The sequence below is a fragment of the Emys orbicularis genome, chromosome 6 (genome assembly GCF_028017835.1).
Source record: "Emys orbicularis isolate rEmyOrb1 chromosome 6, rEmyOrb1.hap1, whole genome shotgun sequence".
Classification (NCBI taxonomy): Eukaryota; Metazoa; Chordata; order Testudines; family Emydidae; genus Emys; species Emys orbicularis.
The window spans coordinates 28,924,415-28,944,681 of record NC_088688.1 but is presented as its reverse complement, the minus strand read 5'-3'; the positions used below and the strand labels follow the sequence as shown (position 1 = coordinate 28,944,681).

The following is a 20,267-nucleotide window of genomic DNA, read 5'->3' as shown; positions in this document are numbered from 1 at the left end:
TGAAGAGTTAAGCTCTAGAAGAGGCTTCTAAGGGAAGTTATGGAAATTCCATCATTGGAGGTTTTTAAGAACAGGTTAGACAAACACCTGTCAGGGATGGTCTATGTATGCTCCTGCCAGCCCCCTTCACTGAGGTTGATGACCTTTCAAGGTCCTTTCCAGCATTTCTATGTGCTTGTGGATAGCCTGTGTTGCTGAGACCTGCTATGTGTCTTAGATGGAGTTTCTTAAGGGCTGATGGCTTCATGCCTGCTCCTCTTCAACACTCCACCCACCCCCATCCCATTCTACTGCAACTACTGCTGCTATGCGTCTGGCTCCTGGAGTGACCTCCCTTTGGGGAGACATTCTTTCTTCCTCATCCCACAGGGCTGTCGGGGAGCGGTCAGGGGACGGTCAGGAGGGTATTCTCTCTCCCCACTAGTGTCCGTGTCCCAGTGTAGAGGGGGTGTCCTAGTTATGTCTCCATCTGCCACCTAAACTGCTGTACACATCAATACACTGAAAGGGGTATTTAAGTTCATTCATGAATATACACCACCCCTCTCCATGTAAAACAGACACTTAGATCATCCTTTTAATCAGGGAATGAAGTGCAGAAGAAGAGGCAACCCTGAGTTGTGCCCAAAAGATCAAAGAACAAAAGAGGATGATGTCAGCATTTTTTTTTTTTTAAATAAAGGAAGAAGCCCTGTGTGAGGAGACAGATTGAGTGAGATGAAAATCATGCTTCTGGAGAGGGCCAGCCCCAGAAGCAGAGACCCCTGTGAGGAGCAGGGGGAAACAGACAAGAAAAATAACCACGCTCCTGAGGTAGAAAGTATTATACGCCATTGATTAAAAATGAATGAGCAAAATCCCAATCAGAAGCATGGCAAATTGGTTCCAGCGAGTCAGCCCGAAACAGCAAACAAAGGTGGGGGAACAGAGTGTGAGGCATATGGGAGCAGCGTGGCTCCAGTTAAAATGCAAGGCAAAGTGGTTAGTGGTGGGCAGGAGCAAAAAGCTCCATCCGAGCCCGGTGGCTGCGTGGCGGGAGCGTTTGGAATAATTATTAAAATGAGCATGTGTCTGCGCCATCCTGTGGGTGTGGCGCAGAGCAGAGTGTAAACTCTAGCCGGGCGGGAGGAGCGCACGTCGGATTACAGGCAGTGAGGTTGCCCGGCAGAGGAGTGAGGAGCCGACCAAGGCAGCAGCATGGCTTCATCGCAAGGGAAGAGTGAGCTGAAATTCGCAGACTGGATGGCAACTTTGCCAGAAAGCATCTACAGCCTCCCCCTCACCAACCTAGCGATCCCAGGTAGGAGACTGCAGCTAAGCGGGGTGGTTTGTTCCCCCGTTATGTTTATTAAATGGAGATATTAACTAGCATGTGCCAAGGAGAGCCTCATTCGCTGAGAAATGGGGCGAGCTCTTGCATTTCCATCTCTTGCCTCGGTGGGTTGAGGGGTGAAATCTCTAGGGGAGAGCTGCTTGCAAGGTGACTGCTTTTCTGAGCTGTCTTTGTGTGTGTGGAGCCCGGTCTGTCCCCCCTCATTTCCCCCTCGCTTCCCTTCTCCGTGCCCTTATTCCCCCCCGCCATGGTTTTGCAGCTCAGATCCCTGTCCTGCCTCCACCACAGCCATTCACCTCCTTCTTGTTGACATTGAATTGGACGGATCTGTTGATTTCTTTGCTAGACCCTCCCAGAGTCATTAATATTCTTCTCAAGTCTCACTTAAAGAGACAAGGCCCCTCCCTGCGAGAAGAGGCGAGGAAAGTTCGGGGCAGCCACAGCAGCGGCAAAGCTCCTGTTCCCTGCAGGGCTGCTTGACGTGTTGGCACTGGGGTGATCTGGTGCAGATGTGCAAGGGAATTAGCTATTCAATGAAATGCAGAAGGGTGTGCGTTTGTATGGCTGTGAGAGAGCGAGCCAGCAATTGCTGTGAGCTCGTATTCTGTGCTTGATGCTTGCATGAAGTATATGTAAAGGTTCCTATATGCAGTCTTGTAGCTATGCTAGTCCCAGGATATTAGAGAGACAAGGTGGGTCTTTTACTGGACCAGCTTGGGTTTGGTGAGAGAGACAAGCTTCTGAGCTGACACAGAGCTCTTCTTCAGGTCAGTTTGACTGAGGGACAGAAAGACACTGCATGCTTACAACATTCTTCCATAAAAGATTCACTATGATTGGAAACTCATGCAGCCCAGGATAGAGGAGAAATTACTTTGTCTTAACTTTTCAAATGACCTGCACAATCTGGAGTGCTAAACTGTTTGGAGATCCTTAATGCATTTCCTTCCCACCCCATTCCTAACAGATCAATGAGCTGTAATTAGCAAAGCATCTCAGCTTTGGAAACTGAAAGAGAACTTATTTAGGACTATTAAAGCAGTATCATTATTGCATCCTCTCTACTGCCAAGGCAATGTCAAATGCAGTGTACCAGTTTTGTGAGAGCACATAAGGGCTTGATAGTATATGGGATGTGCTTGTTCAAAATCCACAAGAGCTGGTAAGAAGTACTGGGCTGTCATTTTATAGGAGCTGTAGTAGGAATATGCCACATTTGCCTGCTTCTGAACTCCCATTGTTCAGTGGGGGTTTGCAGCCAGACAGAGCAAAGGTAAAAATCAGACAGATCTTTGAGAATGCTAATGTGTTCTCTCAATAATTACGTGACTGAAATGGATTGGTGTGGTAGAGTGTTCTGGGGGAAAAGCAATACCACCCAAAACAATGACAAAAAAAGCATTGGTATTCAGCAGATGCTAACTGGTGACTATTAAATGCTAATAAATTAATTGTCCTATAAGAATGTTAACAGCTTACTGGGCTGCGACATGTTTATTTGCCAGTTGCATTAGTCTGAATTTAAAAAAAAAAAAACCAATAATCTCTCTCACCCCTCTTCTCTGTATTTGAAGCTGTTCCTCAAGTACCTGACCAATGGTTCAACCACAGCCTTTCAATGCCTGTGGCTACTTGTCTTATTAAAGGGCTGCACATGTGGAATAACTGACAAACTAAATTTGCTGCAGCAGAAGATGATAGTCTGCAGGGTGTGTCACTTAACACTGTGCTGCTCATGCTTATAAGATTTCTAAAGAAATAGACTCTTTAGGGATAACACCAGAAATGAGTGCCTTGTGGTTACATGACTACATGATTTTGTATTGACTTGGATGCTTGAAAACCAAATGAGATTAAGCAACTAATGGGTATTCAAAGTGGTATGCATTTCTGTTATGAAAGTGATATCACATATAGATATAGCCTGCTTTTGTCAGACATTTCAGTGTAACTTAGCATGTATCCCTCTTTCTTTATATGGCATGCAATTAGTTTGCTATACACACATGTTCAAAATGCTCTTGTCAGTCTGATTACAATTTTTGCTTCCGTTCTTTAAAAGATCATGAAAGAATCCCTCTCCTCACACCTATCCCAGCTGGTATCCCCAACGGACAAACTTTTAAAAACCCACTGTCATTAAAAATGGTGGTGCAGGGGAGGTAAAGGTATTAAAATATAAATGGATATGTTGGACTGACTAGTTCTAAATGTCTTCTTCTGTTAGGCCATGTCTACACTACAAAATTATGTCAACTAATTTATGTCAGTTTACAGCCACCATAGCTGTACATTGCTTATGTGTGTGCACGCTTGGCTCCTTGTGTCGGCAGTGCACATCCTCACCAGGAGTGCTTGTAGCAATTGTATCGTCAGAGTGGGGGCATTGTGAGATGGCTCCTAGAGGCCAGTAACAGTTGACATAAGCAATATAGTGTTTACGCTGACACTGTGTTGACAAATTACATCGACCATGACTGTATGCCACTTGGGGAGGTGGTGTTACTAAATTGGTGTAGAGAGGCACTTACGCCAGCGGCAGCCAAATTTAAGTGAAGACACATCCATAGCTAGGTCAACCTAACCCTGTAGTGTAGAGCAGGGGATAGTCTTCTCTAAATGAGTCATTCTGATGCCACAATTACATTGTAAATGGACTGACATAAATCCACTGATTTTAAACACAGCTAAAGAGATGAAATAGTGAAAATTGTAAAGCACTCTGAAAATAGCGCTTCTCTCTATCTAGTACATGAATGGTGGTGAGTTACTAAGGAGGTAAACTAGCCTAGTCCGTGCTACTGTTGTCTTTCTCTTAAATTATAGTACCTTATTCCATCGCATTGCCTATATACAGACAAGAATACTGGCTGCATAATATTTATCTACTGCTGTATATGGCTGATTCCAAACAAATACATTTTTTGTCTGTATGTGGAGGTAGTTCTCTTACTCATGCAAAGTGAGCAGTATGCACCTTTGTAGGTAAAATGAATTACAAACTCATAGCATTTGACTCTCTCTTACATGCACAAGATCATTTCCTTGGGTTACTTTGCCAGGGTAAAAGGGACAATACAAGAGTAAAATGCACTATCACTTAAAATCATGATAAACTACTGGTGTAAAGTAAGCTTGTATTCTAGGAATTTCAAAGGAGCTTAAGAGAGTTAGGTGCACAATTTACATTGAATTTCAATGGATGGAAATTCATTTCTCTGGGCATATCTGAAAATCCCAGTTTTGACTGTGAGTTATGGTGGGCTTGTGTGTGTGTGTGTTTTGAGAGAGAGAGAGAGAGACAGACAGTAAATACTGAGTTTCAATATGTGACTTCATTTTCTGTAGCATTTCGAAAACATCTCATGTAAAATGTCAGTCTAGTCCCTGAACCGAATAAGGTAAAGAATGATAGCTCACAATGCCTGATTTGCCATGATTACTAAAGCAATTGTTCTCCACCTCCTTCTCTTTTTTTCATCAAAAGATTCTATTTAACAATACACTAAAATGATGCCAAAATTGGTGTCGCAGTCTGAAATGCTAATCAAGTTAGTAAACCTAGATCAACCTGATGGTTCTGGGATTAACGGGAAGCCTGGTTTGTGGGAAGTTTTCTGATATGTCCTTTTGTACTGTACCAGGGCTCTAACAGTCTAATGTAAATTATAATGGCTCTTAGGTGTCCCAGTAAACACTTATGATAAATGTCAACATTTCATACCTCATTTCCTGCAAGTCCTAAACACCAGCTGCCGGTGCTATGACATTTGTATCACCAGTCAAAGGTACGTCAAGCTGATATCATTGCAACTGTTGTTTGCTAGTGTCCCTCTGTCTTTTGCTTTTGTTTTTGTTTTTAAACATCATAGTAGTTTCTTCTTCTTTACAGTTTGTGCCTCTATTTTTGCGGTGTGTTTGTCTGAGTCTCCCACTGTCTTCACAATACAAAATGATTAAATGGCTTACCTTATGCAGCATTTTTGGTATTGGTGTTAATATCCAGCTATAGGAATCTATGAAGGACCATCGCTAGGTCAGATTGTGCTTGTGTTATAAAAAAAACGTGCTTATTATTTTTTGTTAATAGCTTTTTATTTAAAAACAAACAAAATGTTGTTGTTGTCAAAGTGTGTTGCGTATAATGACAAATAAGTTAACTTTAAATGTATAGGGACACTTACAGACCAAGTTTCCCTTCAAAATACAGGGCTTGGGGGTTTTTTTAAAGAGATTTTTGTGTCAGTTTTGAGCAGATCATCAAATTCATTTATTTCCATACATATTAAATTACATTTGATACTCATAAAGTGTACTGGTTGCTTGGCTGACATCACTAAGAGCCTTAAGATTTTAATGGGGGCATCTGTGCTAAGAAATTTCATGCCATTTTTTCAGCAACTGCAGCTGAAATGGTGCAGTAAAATCAGTACTAATTTTCCTAGTGTAGCTTTGTCCAGAGATCAGGTGCAGCACCGTCAGTAACAATGCAAGTTTCCTCCCACTGCCCTGCTAACATACCTCAACACTCTTCAGGAATAACTATTTCTAGGAATGAGAGGGTGTTTCAGTCTCCATGTATGTTTGATCTATGATTGCTTTGCTGAGTCTGCTAACAGTTCCAGACAGCACCAATATTATTATTAACTATGGAGCAAATTCTATGGTCTTTAAATTGAGCAAAATTCCCATTGATTTCAAAAGGAGTTCTTGCTCATTTAAGAACTATGTACTTGATCCTGCTCTCATTAAAGTTAATGCAAAACTCCCATGGACTTCATTGGCACCAGATTAAACCCTCTGATATTTGGCCCTTTGCTCCTATAAACCATTAACCATCCCAAAGCACATCCGGTTATCCAAATCTCTAATTCTTAAATGCTGGTGTTAGCTAATGATACTTTTTCCCCCCCCCAAAGAGTATCTTTAGGATGCCTGGGACATGACTGTGGCCCAGATCCACAAAGGGACATAAGCACTGTGATGTAACTTTTAGGCACCTTGGAAATCGCCGGAACAACAATGGGATCCATGAAGTCTGGATTAGGCTTTCTGTACAATGAATGGGGAGAGATATGTACCTAAGAACAAGAGCCAGCGTACTAGATAGGAAGCCACCTAAACTAGCCAATGGGAGATGCTGATGAAAGGGCTGTGTCCTAATCCTTGCCCCTCTGTGACAGAGTGCTAGCAGCAGCACCCTGATCACTGATGATACTGCAGCAGGAAGAAGGCTGCAGGCCCAGCTGGAGACAGTTAACCACTTTCTGTTGGGGGAAGGGGGGAGGTTATGAGCACCTGGGTTGTAGTTACTAGGCTAATGAAGTAATTGGAAGGATATAAGTAGGAGGAACAGGAAGGAAGAGCTCAGAAAGTTAGCTGTACAAAGGAAAGAAACTGTGGAAAGCCCCTGCTGCAATAGGCTAGTGTCATGTTCTGTTTGCAGAAGAACTGTGCAATAAAAGGTATAAGAGGTGAAAGGCAAGTAGCTTGGGTGAGTTCATGACCGTGAGGGGATGGAAACTGGCTAGGCACTGTGACACACCAGGTAGCTCAGGGAGCACCATGACAAGTGGGGGTTAGTCTAGGGTCCTTAACACTCTTGGTTGAGGGAATGTGACCCACATGAGGGTGGTGGGATCTGGATGCTAGGAGGAAATGCTACTCTGGCTAGTCGAGCAACAGATGGAGATGCAGAAGACCCAGTCGGTGGAAAGAATAGCACTCCTGGGTAGGCAGGCAGAGGAAAGATAAAGAGTCTCTAATGGACTTTATTGTCCTGGAACAAACAGTTTTATATAGAGCTTCCCCGAGGCCATGCAAATCTAGGTTCAGAGGCATCAGCCAGAATCATTAGAGGCTATGATTAAACTAATGGAGGAGTGTGTGGAAGCAGACTTCCCATGTAGAAAACTCCATCCCTTTCTTTGCCCCCCTGCCCCAAAATCAGGGAAGGGGAAAGAAGGTTGAGAAACCTCCTTCATGAAAACTTGGCAAGGAGATGTAAGGGGTGAACAAGGGTGCCCCAATTGCCCATATAGTAGTCTTACCAGAGGGGTGGGGGAGTGGGGGCAAAGGACACAAAGGGACTGCCCGTTCATGGAGCTCTGTGGGTGGGCAAGTGTACAAGGTGGGTCTGGGATAAAGACTGTTCCCATCTGAATAGGCTGGAGAACCACAAAGGGAGTGGTAGACTCAGCAAGTGCATGTTCCCTAGTGCTAAGCATCTTGGTTAAACTGCAGTGGCAACAGAGAGGGGTGACAATAACCATCCACTGTGTGCAGGGGGAAAAGAAAACTTACCCTCTGGCTGTCCTCCCAGTGGAGGTGGAAGGAAAACTTAAGTGACAGAGAGTAGGTGTAATAAAGTCATTATCCAGTGCGGTCATGATAGGCATGGAGTGGGCTCAGTTTCCCTTGAGAAGGACAAAAGATGGAGGGGGAGACCCCAATAAATGGGTCTGAATGAGTAATTCTGAGTGAAGACCCTCCAATAGCCCTCCAGGGATAGTATAAAAGCACCTTAAACGTATATTATCAAGGACTTGGGTGGTGGTGGAGAAAAATTTTGAGAAGGGGGCAGTGGATCAGGAAGTACTAGAGCAGGGAGACCTAGAGGAGAAGGAGGGCAGAGGCTTGGCCAACTCCCAGGAGGAACAAACTGTAGGCAGGGCCTGAGAAAGAGGGAATGCTGCAGAGAGGGAGAAGGGTCCTAATAATGAGGCCTCCATGGGCGAACTTACTCTGATAGTCCTGAGTCAGGGACAAGATAAGACAGAGGAGGACAGAGACCAAAGTATTGCAGCTCTGGAGGGGCGACTTACTTGGTTGTTTACAAGCCAGAGGCAAAAGAAAGCAGAGTTAAGGTCAGTGGGGTGTAACTAGCTATGACCTACGGCAGGGGTCGGCAACGTTCGGCACGCGGCTCGCCAGGGTAAGCACCCTGGCGGGCCGGGCCAGTTTTATTTACCTGCTGACGCGGCAGGTTCGGCCGATCGCGGCCCCCACTGGCCGCGGTTCGCCGTCCCGGGCCAATGGGGGCGTCGAGAAGCGGCGCGGGCGAGCGATGTGCTGGCCGCGGCTTCTCGCCGCCCCCATTGGCCCGGGACGGCGAACCGCGGCCAGTGGGGGCCGCGATCGGCCGAACCTGCCGCGTCAGCAGGTAAATAAAACTGGCCCGGCCCGCCAGGGTGCTTACCCTGGCGAGCCGCGTGCCGAACGTTGCCGACCCCTGACCTACGGGCTGAGACAAAGCTGTGGTGGAAACATCCATCCTTAAAGTGTACTTTTTGTGGGTGGAAGGCAAGAAACCCTCACCGGTGGCCCATGGGAGGCAGGTCTGAAAAGGCAGAAGAAGTCCCATTAGAACTCCAACCCCATAAAGAGGGTAGGGCTTAAGCAGTGAAGAAGACCCCTAGGAGGCAAGAAAGGGTCTCAGTTGAAGTCGGGAAGGAGGAATGTGACCAGGCTAGCTGTGGCATGAGGAAAGTTGTAGGTCCAGCTGGAGGCAGTTAGCCACTTTCTGTTGGGGGATTATGAGTGCCAGGATGGTAATTACTGAGCTAATGATAGAATGGGGAGGATATAAGTAGAAGAAACAGGAAGCTAGAGGGAGGAGCTCACAAGGTAAGGTGTATGAAGGGGAGAAGGCATGTGGAAAACTTCCGCTGCAATATGCCTGTATCGTGTCTGATTTGCAGAAGAACTGTTTGGTAAAAGGTACATATTATGAAAGGCAAACAGCTTGGGTGTGTTTTTGAGATGATGGAAACTGGCTAGGCTGTGTGACATATCGGAGAGCTGAGGGAGCACCCTCTCACAGAGTTTAGCTTGGAAGTCCAGGCTGCCGGGAGGCACCTACTTCTGCTTGCAATCCACACGTGGGAACTCTTCTCTTGAAGTCAGGTAGCTTAGGTGCTTAAGTAATTTCTTGTGAGAACAAGTTCATGCTTACTTCACGCCATGCAAAGCTGCTGGAGGTGGTGCCACTGCTGCTCGTTTTATATCTTTTAGGCCAGTTGTTACAGAAGTCAGCTGGGATGTGAGTTCAGTTCCCTCCTCTGATGAGGAGACAGGATTTGAATCCAGGTCTCCTACCTCTCAGGAGAGTGTACTAGCCACTGAGCTATGGGATGTTCTGATGTGGGCCTCCCACAGTCTTTCCTGTTGAAGTTGTTCCACTTTATATAAAGACTTAGTCATTAGGCCGTAGAGAGAATGAATCTGTAGCATAGTAGGTGGGGCACCCATCTCAAGGTCGGAGACCCAGGGTTCAGTCTCCCTTCTCCAATGACTAATTACTGATCCATAGTGAAACAGCTGCAACAGGACAGATTCATGGAGCACAACCTCCTGAGAGACACAGGCTTTGAAGAGGGGTCACCTCCTTTCTCCCCCCTCAGGCAGAGAGGGGGGAATTGAACTTAGGTCTCCCAAATTGCAGGTGAGTGCTCTAACCACCAGGATAAAAGTAATAATGTGGGCACTACCCTAATTTGAATGCAATGTAATCTGATAGGCAGCCTCTGTATGCCTACCAGATTGGGGCCCCGTGAACAAGATGGGCCTGTGGCTGCCTATCTTCTCTTGGTTCATGGCCCTCTCTGGGAGATAGGCATCTGGATGCTACAGGGAGGCAGCAGTGTGCATGTCCAGAGCCAGAAACTTAGGTACCAAGGGAATTTTCACCCTGAAAATTTAGGCACCTACAGAGTTAGAGGTAGCTGAGTGGGAGTTTTGTGGATTGCAGTGCAGCATAAAACAAGGTTGCCAGCCCTCTAGGATTGACCTGGGGTCTCCAGGAATTAAAGCTTGTCATGTGATGAAACCTCCAGGAATACATCCAAGCAAAATTGGCAATCCTAGGGCGGCACGGCCACTTTTTTTGTTTGTTTGTTTGTTTTGTTGTGCTGCTCCGGCCGCCCTGTAGGGGGCGGCGGTGAGGAGGATGGGAGCGCCCTGCAGCAAGCCCGGCAGGGCAGTCTGCGTCCTTCCCTCCCAGACGACCGGAGCGGTGCGGAGCCTCCTGGCATGCGGCGCACCGGTCAGGGCTGCGTGGTAGCGCCCCGCTGAAGTCCTGGACGCCCCCCTTCTCTCTCTCTCTCTCCCTCCTGCTCCCTCCCCCTCCCCCCTACTAGCCGGGGCAAATCTGCAGCGCAGGGAGTCCCCCTGCACCCTGGCTCTGGCCGCGCCGCAGCTTTTTTGTTTTTTTGTTTTTGTTTTTGTTTTTTGCTTGGGACGGCCAAAAAGCCAGAGCCGGCCCTGTGTTTAGCACGCTTAGCTACTACCACAACTGTAATAATAATGTCTGCTGCCGATATTGTATCCAACATTTATTTCCATGAAGTTATTTCCATAATTGACAGACTTCAAAGAGCCAAGGGGGGAAGAGGTAATATCTCTTATTGGAGCAACATCTGTTGGTGAGAGACAAGTTTTCTCTCACCAACAGAAGTTGCTCCAATCAAAGATATTACTTCTCTCACCTTGTCTCTCTAATATCCTGGGACCAACATGGCTACTATGACACTGCATAGGCTTTACTTGAAAGTCAAACATAAGACTTCATTGAGAAGAAATTAACTTCCAGGAGCTCATATTGCCATCTGGCAAATTCTTCCCAGTACGTATACATTTTAACACTTAAATCTAAGTGCACATAACTGTTAGTCTATTAAATATTTGGACAGGTGTACTTCCGCTATGTAAGAAAATGTGCAGATGCAAAAACTACAAATCTTCCTGGTTTTTAAACTTGTGAATCCTTAAGTCTTAGGAAATCAAAATGTAATATCTCTTGCAACTCCTATTTATTTCCCTCCTGTCTTCATTTTCTGGTAAATAGAGGTGGTTTTATTCTTTCCGATTGGACCTAAACTTCTTTGGCAGCTGGACAAGTATTGATTTTGAACAGCAGAGTAGATTAAAGTTTAATTTAGAGCCTGAATATTTATTCCTATGCTATTGTCACAAGAAGCAAAGTATTAGTTTAACATTATATTCACTTTCCTAATAGATTTATAATAACTTATCCAATACAAAAGATGCTCCAGTATAACAGGAAACCTGTTTGTTTATTAGCAAGTATCAGTACAATTTCTCATTGCTTGTATACTGTGTTTGGAATTGGAGACAATGTGCTAATCGCATAGGCATGTATATAACTGTTTGTTTTAAAGTTGTTTCCCTTCAATCTATTTTACAGATGTATTCAATCAGATTTGAGGCAGTATAGTATAAGTTACAATAATTGTTTATTAGTTATCTTTTACAAGGTTATCACATTTGCTCTGTCACTTGTTAATCTAATACATGGAGTGATTCATTCAATTTTTCACTACTTAAATTCTTGTCAATCACACTCCTAGAGTCGGTATTAGATTTTGCCACTACCTTGTTTAAATACATTAGCTGGCTGCAGTCTCAATAATTCTAACTGGGTATCTGTTTGATTTCCTAAAATCAGGACACTTCTCTAACACCATAGTAATGATAAACTGGGAGATATATCCCTGAAATAACTGTTGTGTCAACTTTCTAACAACCAGAAACCTTTCAATTTGGGATGATCCCAGCAAATATTAAGATGATCCCCTAAACCATGGCATTTCTTCCAGCATTTTGCTGTGAAGTCTATATCTATTTTGTTCTGAAAGGCTCTATGCTAACATATCTAATTATAATTTTCCACTAGTGTCATCCCCAGGAGAGGGAACTTGCAACTTGTAATAACGGTGGGAAATAATCTCAAACTACTGGAAAGCAACAGATGCACATTTAATCTCCTGTTGGTAACTGCATGGAGCACACTGAATGGATATATTCCTCTGAGTCTGTCCTAGTTTATACCTCCTCTGATACTGTTAATTTACCTTTCATATTAGAAGATCCACCCAGCTAAAGTTATAAGTCTGTTTCCAAAACAACTCTGTCTTGTTTGGTAGTAAAGGTAAAGTAAAATTGACTTTGTACCTGGTTTTAAAAAAAAGTAATTTAGCTCACTTTCTCTGCCTTTGATAATGCCAGCGTAAAGAATACTTTTAGATAACCAGTCTAGGTGGTGGTGGCGGTTTGAATCTTTGTGTCTGCAAACCAATAGGAGTAGATTAAATATTGTACCTATTAATTCAACAATATCAGTGTGCCTAAAGCTTGTTATGTGGGTCCTGGATACAAATGTTATGCAACAAAGTAAGCTTTCAACAATAGAAAGCATGCCCTTAAGAAATCACCCACTGATTATATGCACATACCATTAGTGAACGTGTAGCTAGTTTTAATGTGACTTGAGGTATTGCATGTACACATACAATGCAGAGGTGCTAGTCACATACAATGCAGAGGAGCACTGCTTTATCACATTCATGTTATATTGGGCCGCGTTATATCGGGCCAGAGGTGTACCTCCCTTTTGAGAGTGCGTGCCTGATGTTGGTAACTCAAATACACAGTGTGAGGTCTTCAGCTGCTCTTGAATGATAGGGGCTCATGGGTAGCCAGGACTGTTCTGTTTTTCTTCTGTCACACCTGGAGGTTGAACCTTTTTTTAGCAGGTGCAGACTTTTGCTACCCTCATCCATGTCACCTTGAGATTAGCCAGCTGTAATGCACTTCACACCTTAAATCTATGTGGATAGTGCTGAATATGTCACCATGGCTTCTCACTGGGAACACATGAGACCAGCACACTGTGATCTTCTCTGGCTGCCTTTTGGTTTCCAAGTAGTTGATTTGACCTGAAAAGCCCTAAATTCTGTGGAAACCACCCACCTAAAGGACCTGTCTCTTCTCTATGCCATATTGTTACAGTTGCAATTATTATAGGAGGCAGAGCTGGAACGTCATCAGTTTGGGTAAGGAGGAACTGCTGGGTAAGGAGGAACATGTTCTCTGTGGCCATGTCTAGGCTTTGATGTTTTTTTTTTTTATTTTTTTTATTTATTTATTTATTTATTTATTTTTTTAAAGATGACCTATTTCTGAAGACTGCACATGGCTAGAGATGTTCTGAGCTTTGACATTTACACTTCTCCCACCCCTTCTGCAATCCCTTTGCTTATTTAAAAAAATATCCAAATCAGTTGATCTTAAGAAAAGTTGCATAACTTTTTTCGAGGGATTAGGGTTGTTAATTTTAGAAGAAGGTAGGGTACTATATCTTTAACTTTGACTAATGAAGCTTTTGCTGTGGGGGGGTAGAATTGTGTTGCTAAACTTGTATTAATAATATGTTGATGGCTACATGAGGCCAGGGGTGGATACTTTGGAACTATTTTGCACCACTGGAAAAGGGAAGTTTGGAACTTTCCAGTGAGAGCAACACACACAACACATGATTCCACCTTGAAAAGACCAGCTTGGCTTAGAGGGGAAGTAAAAGTAGCTACTTTTCAAGAAGGATTTTGACAAATTGGAGTGAGTTCAGAGAAGAGCCACAAGAATGAGTAAAAGATTGGAAAACATGAATTATAGTGAGAGACTCCAGGAGGTCAACCTATTTAGCTTATCAAAGAGAAGATTAAAAGGCATCTTGATCAGTCTATAAATACTTACATGGGGAACTGAAATTTGATAATTAAGGGCTCTTCAGTGTAGCAGACAAAAGCATAACAAGATGCAATGCTGGAAGCTGAAGCTAGACAAATTGAAATTCGAAATAAGGGGTAAATTTCTAATAGTAAGGGTAATTAACCACTGGAAAAACTTAACAAAGATTGTAGTGGATTCTCCATCATTGAAATTTTTTACATTATCATTAGATCTATTTCTAAAAGATATGCTCTAGTTCAAGCACAGCAATTGAACTTGAAGCATCAATTAATTTAGGGAAGTCTCTTGGCCTGTGTTATGCTGGAGGTCAGACAAGATACTTACAATGGTTCCTTCTAGCCTTAAAGTCTTTCTCTTTAATGCTGTGACACTATTATGTTTTTAATCGGCTATTTTAGAGTAGTGTTAAACATCTGTATTTAATTGTAAGTGTGAGAAATTTCATTATTTTTTGTTTTGTGACCCGCTCTTTTTAAACTTCTGCATACAAACATTATGTACCTAGTTTAGTAGCCATTTTGTCCTGAGAGCTCAGTGCACTTTTGGATGAGACTTAGTTTTTATTCAGAAAATATCCATTTGCTCCTTACTAAAGGAGAAACATGAGAAATTTGGCAGCAACTATGGGATTTAGAGTTCAGGGGCACAGGAGGAAAGAGCTGAGAGAAAATAAAGGTGCGGTACACAGAAAAGCAAAAGCTCCTCAATTTCAGAGCTACATTTTCCACTACTCCAAGTCTTGCACAGTTAGATTTGTGGCTTCACAAGTAGAGAGAGATAAGAAACAGTCCTTTATAAAAATGCTCTAAAAATATCTGTCATCATCAGAATTTACCGAATCATAAGAATGTAAGGCTGGAAGGTACCTTGAGAGGTCATCTAGTCCAGTGGCTCTCAACCTTTCCAGACGACTGTACCCCTTTCAGGAGTCTGACCTGTCTTGTGTACTCCAAGTTTCACCTCACTTAAAAACTACTTGCTTACAAAATCAGACATAAAAATACAAAAGTGTCTCAGCACACTATTACTGACAAATTGCTTATTTTCTAATGTTCACCATATAATTTTATAAAATAAATCAATTGGAATATAAATATTATACTTAGAGCAGAATAAACAAGTTGTCGGTTTGAAATTTTAGTTTGTACTGACCTTGCTAGTGCTTTTTATGTAGCCATTGTAAAACTAGACACATCTAGATGGGTTCATGTACCCCTGTTGAGAACCACTGATCTAGTCCAGCCCCCTGCACTGAGGCAGGACCATGTATACCTAAGACCATTCTTGACAGGTGTTTGTCTAACCTGTTCTTAAAAACCTCTGACAGGGATTCCACAATCTCCCATGGAAACCTGTTCCAGTGCTTAACTATCCTTTATAGTTAAAAGATTTTTTTCCCTAATGTTCAGCTTAAATCTTTTGCTGCAGATTAAACTGATTACTACTTGTCCTACCTTCAGGGCACAAGGAGAGAGATCAATTGTTCTCCGTACTCTTTATTACAGTCCTTTAACATATTTGAAGACTATCAGGTCCGCCCTCAAGTTGTCTTTTCTGAAGATTAAACATGCCCAGTTTTTTTAACCATTCCTTATAGATCAGGTTTTCTAAACCATTTATCACTTTTGTTGCTCTCCTCTGGACTCTCTCCAATTTGTCCACATCTTTCCTAAAGTGTGGTGCCCAGAACTGGACACAGTACTCCAGCTGAGTCTTCACCAGCATGAGGTAGAGTGGGACAATTACTTCACGTATCTTACATACAACACCCCTGCAAATATAATTCTGGATTATATTAACCTTTTTTGCAACTGTATCATGTTGAATCATATTCAATATGTGATATACTGTCACTCTCAGATACTGTTCACCAGTATTATTCCTGGGCAGTTATTCTCCATTTTGTATTTGTGCATTTGATTTTTTTTTTCCCCGTTCCCAAGTATTGTACTTCAAACTTGTATTGAATTTCATCTTGTTGATTTCAGGCCAGTTCTCTTACTTGTTAAAGTCCTTTCAGATTCTAATCCTGTTCTCCTCCAATCTGCTAGCAACCCCTCCCAGCTTGGTGTCATTCACAGATTTTTATAAGCTTGCTCTCCACTCAATTATCCAAGTCACTAATGAAAGCTTTGAATATAGTGATGTGGATTTGGCAGCTTCCATTGGTAAATCTGGGTGGTAAATTGCTTCATCAGAACTGTCATCCTGCTTTGCTGAAAAGATCACAGACACTTGGGAAGCCTCCTCCAACAGTATGGATTTTCTCCGCCTGCACCCAACAACCAATAGCCTACATACCTTCACTCATCAAGAAGTTCTGGATACCATAGAGGAGTCCTGACCCAAGCCTTATGAATCTCAACAAGCTCCCATGCCTGAGCATGCTTGTGGAGAAGCTAGCCACAGGGCAACTACAAGCTCATCTAAATGAAGAGAGCAATCTGGATTCGGGCCAGGACACAATTGAAACTGCTTTAGTAGCACTGATGGATGATCTTCATCTGTCAATGAATAAAAGACAGACATTCAATGTTCCCTCTAATATTTTCCATCCATGTGTGGAATAAATTTTGTTATGTGCACAGAGGTGATGTGTGCCACCAGTAGAAAAAAAACCTAGATATAATACATATTTTTAAAAAGTTACCATAGGGATAATTATGCCAGCCAGGCAGGGCTGGTGCTACCATTAAGGCAAACTAGGTGGTTGCCTAGTGTGCCAAGATTTGGGGGTGCCAAAAAGTGGTGCCCCCAATTTTTTTTTTTATTTTTTTTTTTACAGCGTTCCTGGGCTGGGCTGCCGGCGGCGCGCTGACACTTGCGGCTCAGACTCCCTCTCCCAGCGCAGCGGCCGCTCCACTTATCCCGCCTCCCAGGCTTGCGGCGCCAATCAGCTGTTTGGCGCTGCAAACCTGGGAGGGGAGGAGAATTAGAGCGGGGGAGGCATGCTCGGGGAGGAGGCAGAGCAGAGGTGAGCTGGGGTGGGGAGCTGCTGCACGGCTCCCCGTGGGGGGGAGCTGCCGCGAGGGGGGTGCCTCAGGGTGGGGGGGGGGAGCTGCTGCAGGGCTGGGGGGGGCGGGGCACAAGGTGGAAGTTTCGCCTAGGGCACGAAACTTCCTTGCACCGGCCCTGCAGCCAGGACAGGTTAGGCATTTTAGAACTCACTACTCAAAGAATTAAGTTTAAGCGTAAGAGAAATAAAAATTATGAAATGCATAGACCAGTCAAAAAAATAAAAACACACTTTGAAAGAATGAAATTACAAAGGGTATATGTGCATTGCAGGAAATACCAAGAAGTAACACCAATAACACAAGTATGTGTTGGGAGGTGAATGTGAAAGTGTGTGTGCGCGCTGGGGAAATTTCTGAGAGATGCTGTGCGGTAAGGCACTCACTGAAAGCTCTCCTGAGCCATGTTTCCCCTCCCCCACTCTGTGGAGATGGGGTACATAGGCAGGGGGGAGGAGGAGAGACTGTGTGTATGAGAGAGATTGTGTGTGTTGGCTGCTGGGGCGGTCTCCGAGAGACCATGCACTGTCTCTTTAAGGTATTCACTCACTGCTCAGAAAGCTCATTCAGACCTCAGCCCCTCTCCTGCTCTTAGGGTGATCAGACAGCAAGTGTGAAAAATCAGGATAGGCGGTGGGGGGTAATAAGAGCCTACATAAGAAAAAGACCCAAAAATCAGGACTGTCCCTATAAAATCGGGACATCTGGTCACCCTACCTGCTCTGCACTCTGACATCAGCACCCTCCTTCAATACCCCTGCTGTGCACAGCCAGCAGGAGGGGCCCAGGACCTGTAAGGGCTCCAAGGCAGGGGACAGGAGCAATGTGGCTTAGGATGACCAGATGTCCCGATTTTAATAGGGACAGTCCCGATTTTTGGGTCTCTTTCTTATATAGGCTCCTATTGGGTAAGGGTAATGGCAAGCATAGATCCAGGATTCAAAGGCGAAGCCAGAGTCAGGGTCAAGGTGCCAAACTGAAGGTTATAACCAGAGTTAGAATCAAAGCCTAAGGGTAAGCCATAGTCATGGTCAGGGATGTAGCCAGGAATCAGAAACCTGGAATGGAGCATGTAGTCTGGGGCTGGAGCAGGAGCAGGTCTTGGAGCAATGACAAGAACCAGAACTGAGAGCAGGGCAAGTGCAGCTGTAGGTGTGGCAGACCTTGAGCTGCTGCTGCAAGACTCCAGTAGCAAACTGGTGGCTCCCATGTGCAATCAGGAAGCATGGGCATTTGGAGGGGGCTCATTTGGTCCAGCTGAACTTGCTGGGTTGTGACCAGGCTCGGAGTCAGCTTTGCCCCTGCCAATACTTGTCCTTCACCACAACTAGCAGCAAGATGGCTCAGTGCTTGAACAAGATCAGCTCATGGATGGAGAAGAGCTGGTTGAAGCTGAATCCAACGAAACAGAGGTAATGCTGATGTGCAGAGAGAAATATTCTGAGGACTTTGTAGCCACAGTTCAATCTCCTCTGATAGAAAGTTTACATCTACAATTAGTCAATTCAGTCAATAGTCTAGGAATACACATTCTTTGCTGCTGCTGAGTTCTCACATCGTAACAGTTGTGAGTAATGCTTTCTACCATCTCCAGGTGGCTAGGAAACTCTGTCCCATTCTTGCTGACAAATACCTGGCCTCAATTATTCATCACCTCTCTGGTGGACTACAGCAATGTGATATACCTGGGTGTGAAACGTTCAGCACTTAGAACTAACTCCAGCTAGTATAAAATGCTACAGCACTTCTCTTGCAACACAAGCTACCATGAACACATCACATCTGTCTTCCATGCTGTACCTTGGCTTCCTGTAGAACTTTGAATCAAATTCTAGGTATTGGTCCTTATCTTCAAAGCGCTCCATGGCCTACGCCCATTATACCTAAAAGACTGTCTAAAGCTCCAGAACAAAGACTGTGGTCAACAACTTCACTCCTTTGGCACAATGGAACTCTCAACAATATGAGTAAAGCTTGTCTGTGAAGGATACAGAACCTTCTGAGGTGGTCCAAGACCCTGGACTGAACACCCCTAGAACCTAATGACCATCACAAATCTCACCACTTTCCATTTCAAGTGCAAATTGCTTTCTCGAAGATAGACCTGTTCCTCTGTGTTTATTTATGTAATAATAAACAAACAAAACCATACTCCACTGCACATGCTGCTCCCTCTGGAGAGAGGATGAGAGAACAAACGTGACCGAGGTATAGTCATGTTGTTTAATGCACTACTGGAAGGCAGTCAGATGAGCATTGTATAGAAACTGTGACAAAGTTCCTCCTCTATCTTGGTGGGTCCTGCGCTTATTGGCGGATTTTCTTGCCTCAGAGATTCACCATGTGGGTTGGGGAACAGCCCAGAGACCTTCCCCTCTGGAAGAACCCACAGTCCAGGTCAATTGGGAGGTTTGGGGGGAACCCGGGCCCGCCCTCTACTCCGGGTTCCAGCCCAGGGCCCTGTGGACTGCAGCTGTCTATAGTGCCTCCTGTAACAGCTGCATGACAGCTACAACTCCCTGGGCTACTTCCCCATGGCCTCCTCCAAACACCTTCCTTATTCTCACCACAGGACTTTCCTCCTGGTGTCTGATAACACTTGTGCTCCTCAGTCCTCCAGCAGCACACCCTCTCACTCTCCGCTCCTTGCACCTCTTGCTCCCAGCTCCTCACACTCGCACCACAAACTGAAGTGAGCTCCTTTTAAAACCCAGGTGCCCTGATTAGCCTGCCTAAACTGATTCTAGCAGCTTCTTGATTACTCTAGTGCAGGCCCTGCTCTAGTCACTCAGGGAACAGAAAACTACTCATCCAGTGACCAGTATATTTGCCCTCTACCAGACTCCTGTACCCCACTGGTCTGGGTCTGTCACAAAACACACACAGAAGAGTGAGATATAAAAAGTTCTACTGGACTGGTTCAGTATGATTGGCATAACTCATGTCCACGTCATTGCTTGTGAGCTGTGTAGCCACTTCAAGCTCCTGCTAATAAAATCTTTCTCTTATTTTACTGATTTAATTTGTTTCCATTGTTTTATGTGTTTATGCTTTGTGGGAAATGAATGGGACCCCAAGAATAATAGGGATGCTTGAAGTTCAGATTCTTTTTACTGAGGAACACCCTACATTTTGAACATCTAGTAATGATATACCTCTTTAGAAGCCATTCCTTCATCCTTTTGTTCCATGTGTTCTAAGTAAATTTCAAACAGTTTTGGGGGGGGTGTTCGGGGAGGCGTGCCTCTATACACCATAATTTGCTGATTATTTGGTTCTTGCTTATATTATGCCAGGTGTCACAATGCTTGGATAATGACAGACATAAAACTGGGACCTCGAGATGCTTAAATGACTGCTTCTTGGAGTAG

General features: G+C 44.1%; 1 protein-coding gene across 1 annotated transcript in view; it reads left to right on the top strand.

The window, feature by feature from the left end:
* The first annotated feature begins 1,197 nt into the window (after positions 1 to 1,197).
* PLCXD3 (phosphatidylinositol specific phospholipase C X domain containing 3) overlaps positions 1,198 to 20,267 on the top strand; it is a 135,672-nt gene continuing 116,602 nt past the window's right edge. Inside the window, exon 1 of the mRNA XM_065406918.1 lies at positions 1,198 to 1,300. Coding sequence (XP_065262990.1) covers positions 1,198 to 1,300 — 103 coding nt within the window. The remainder of the gene's footprint in view (positions 1,301 to 20,267) is intronic.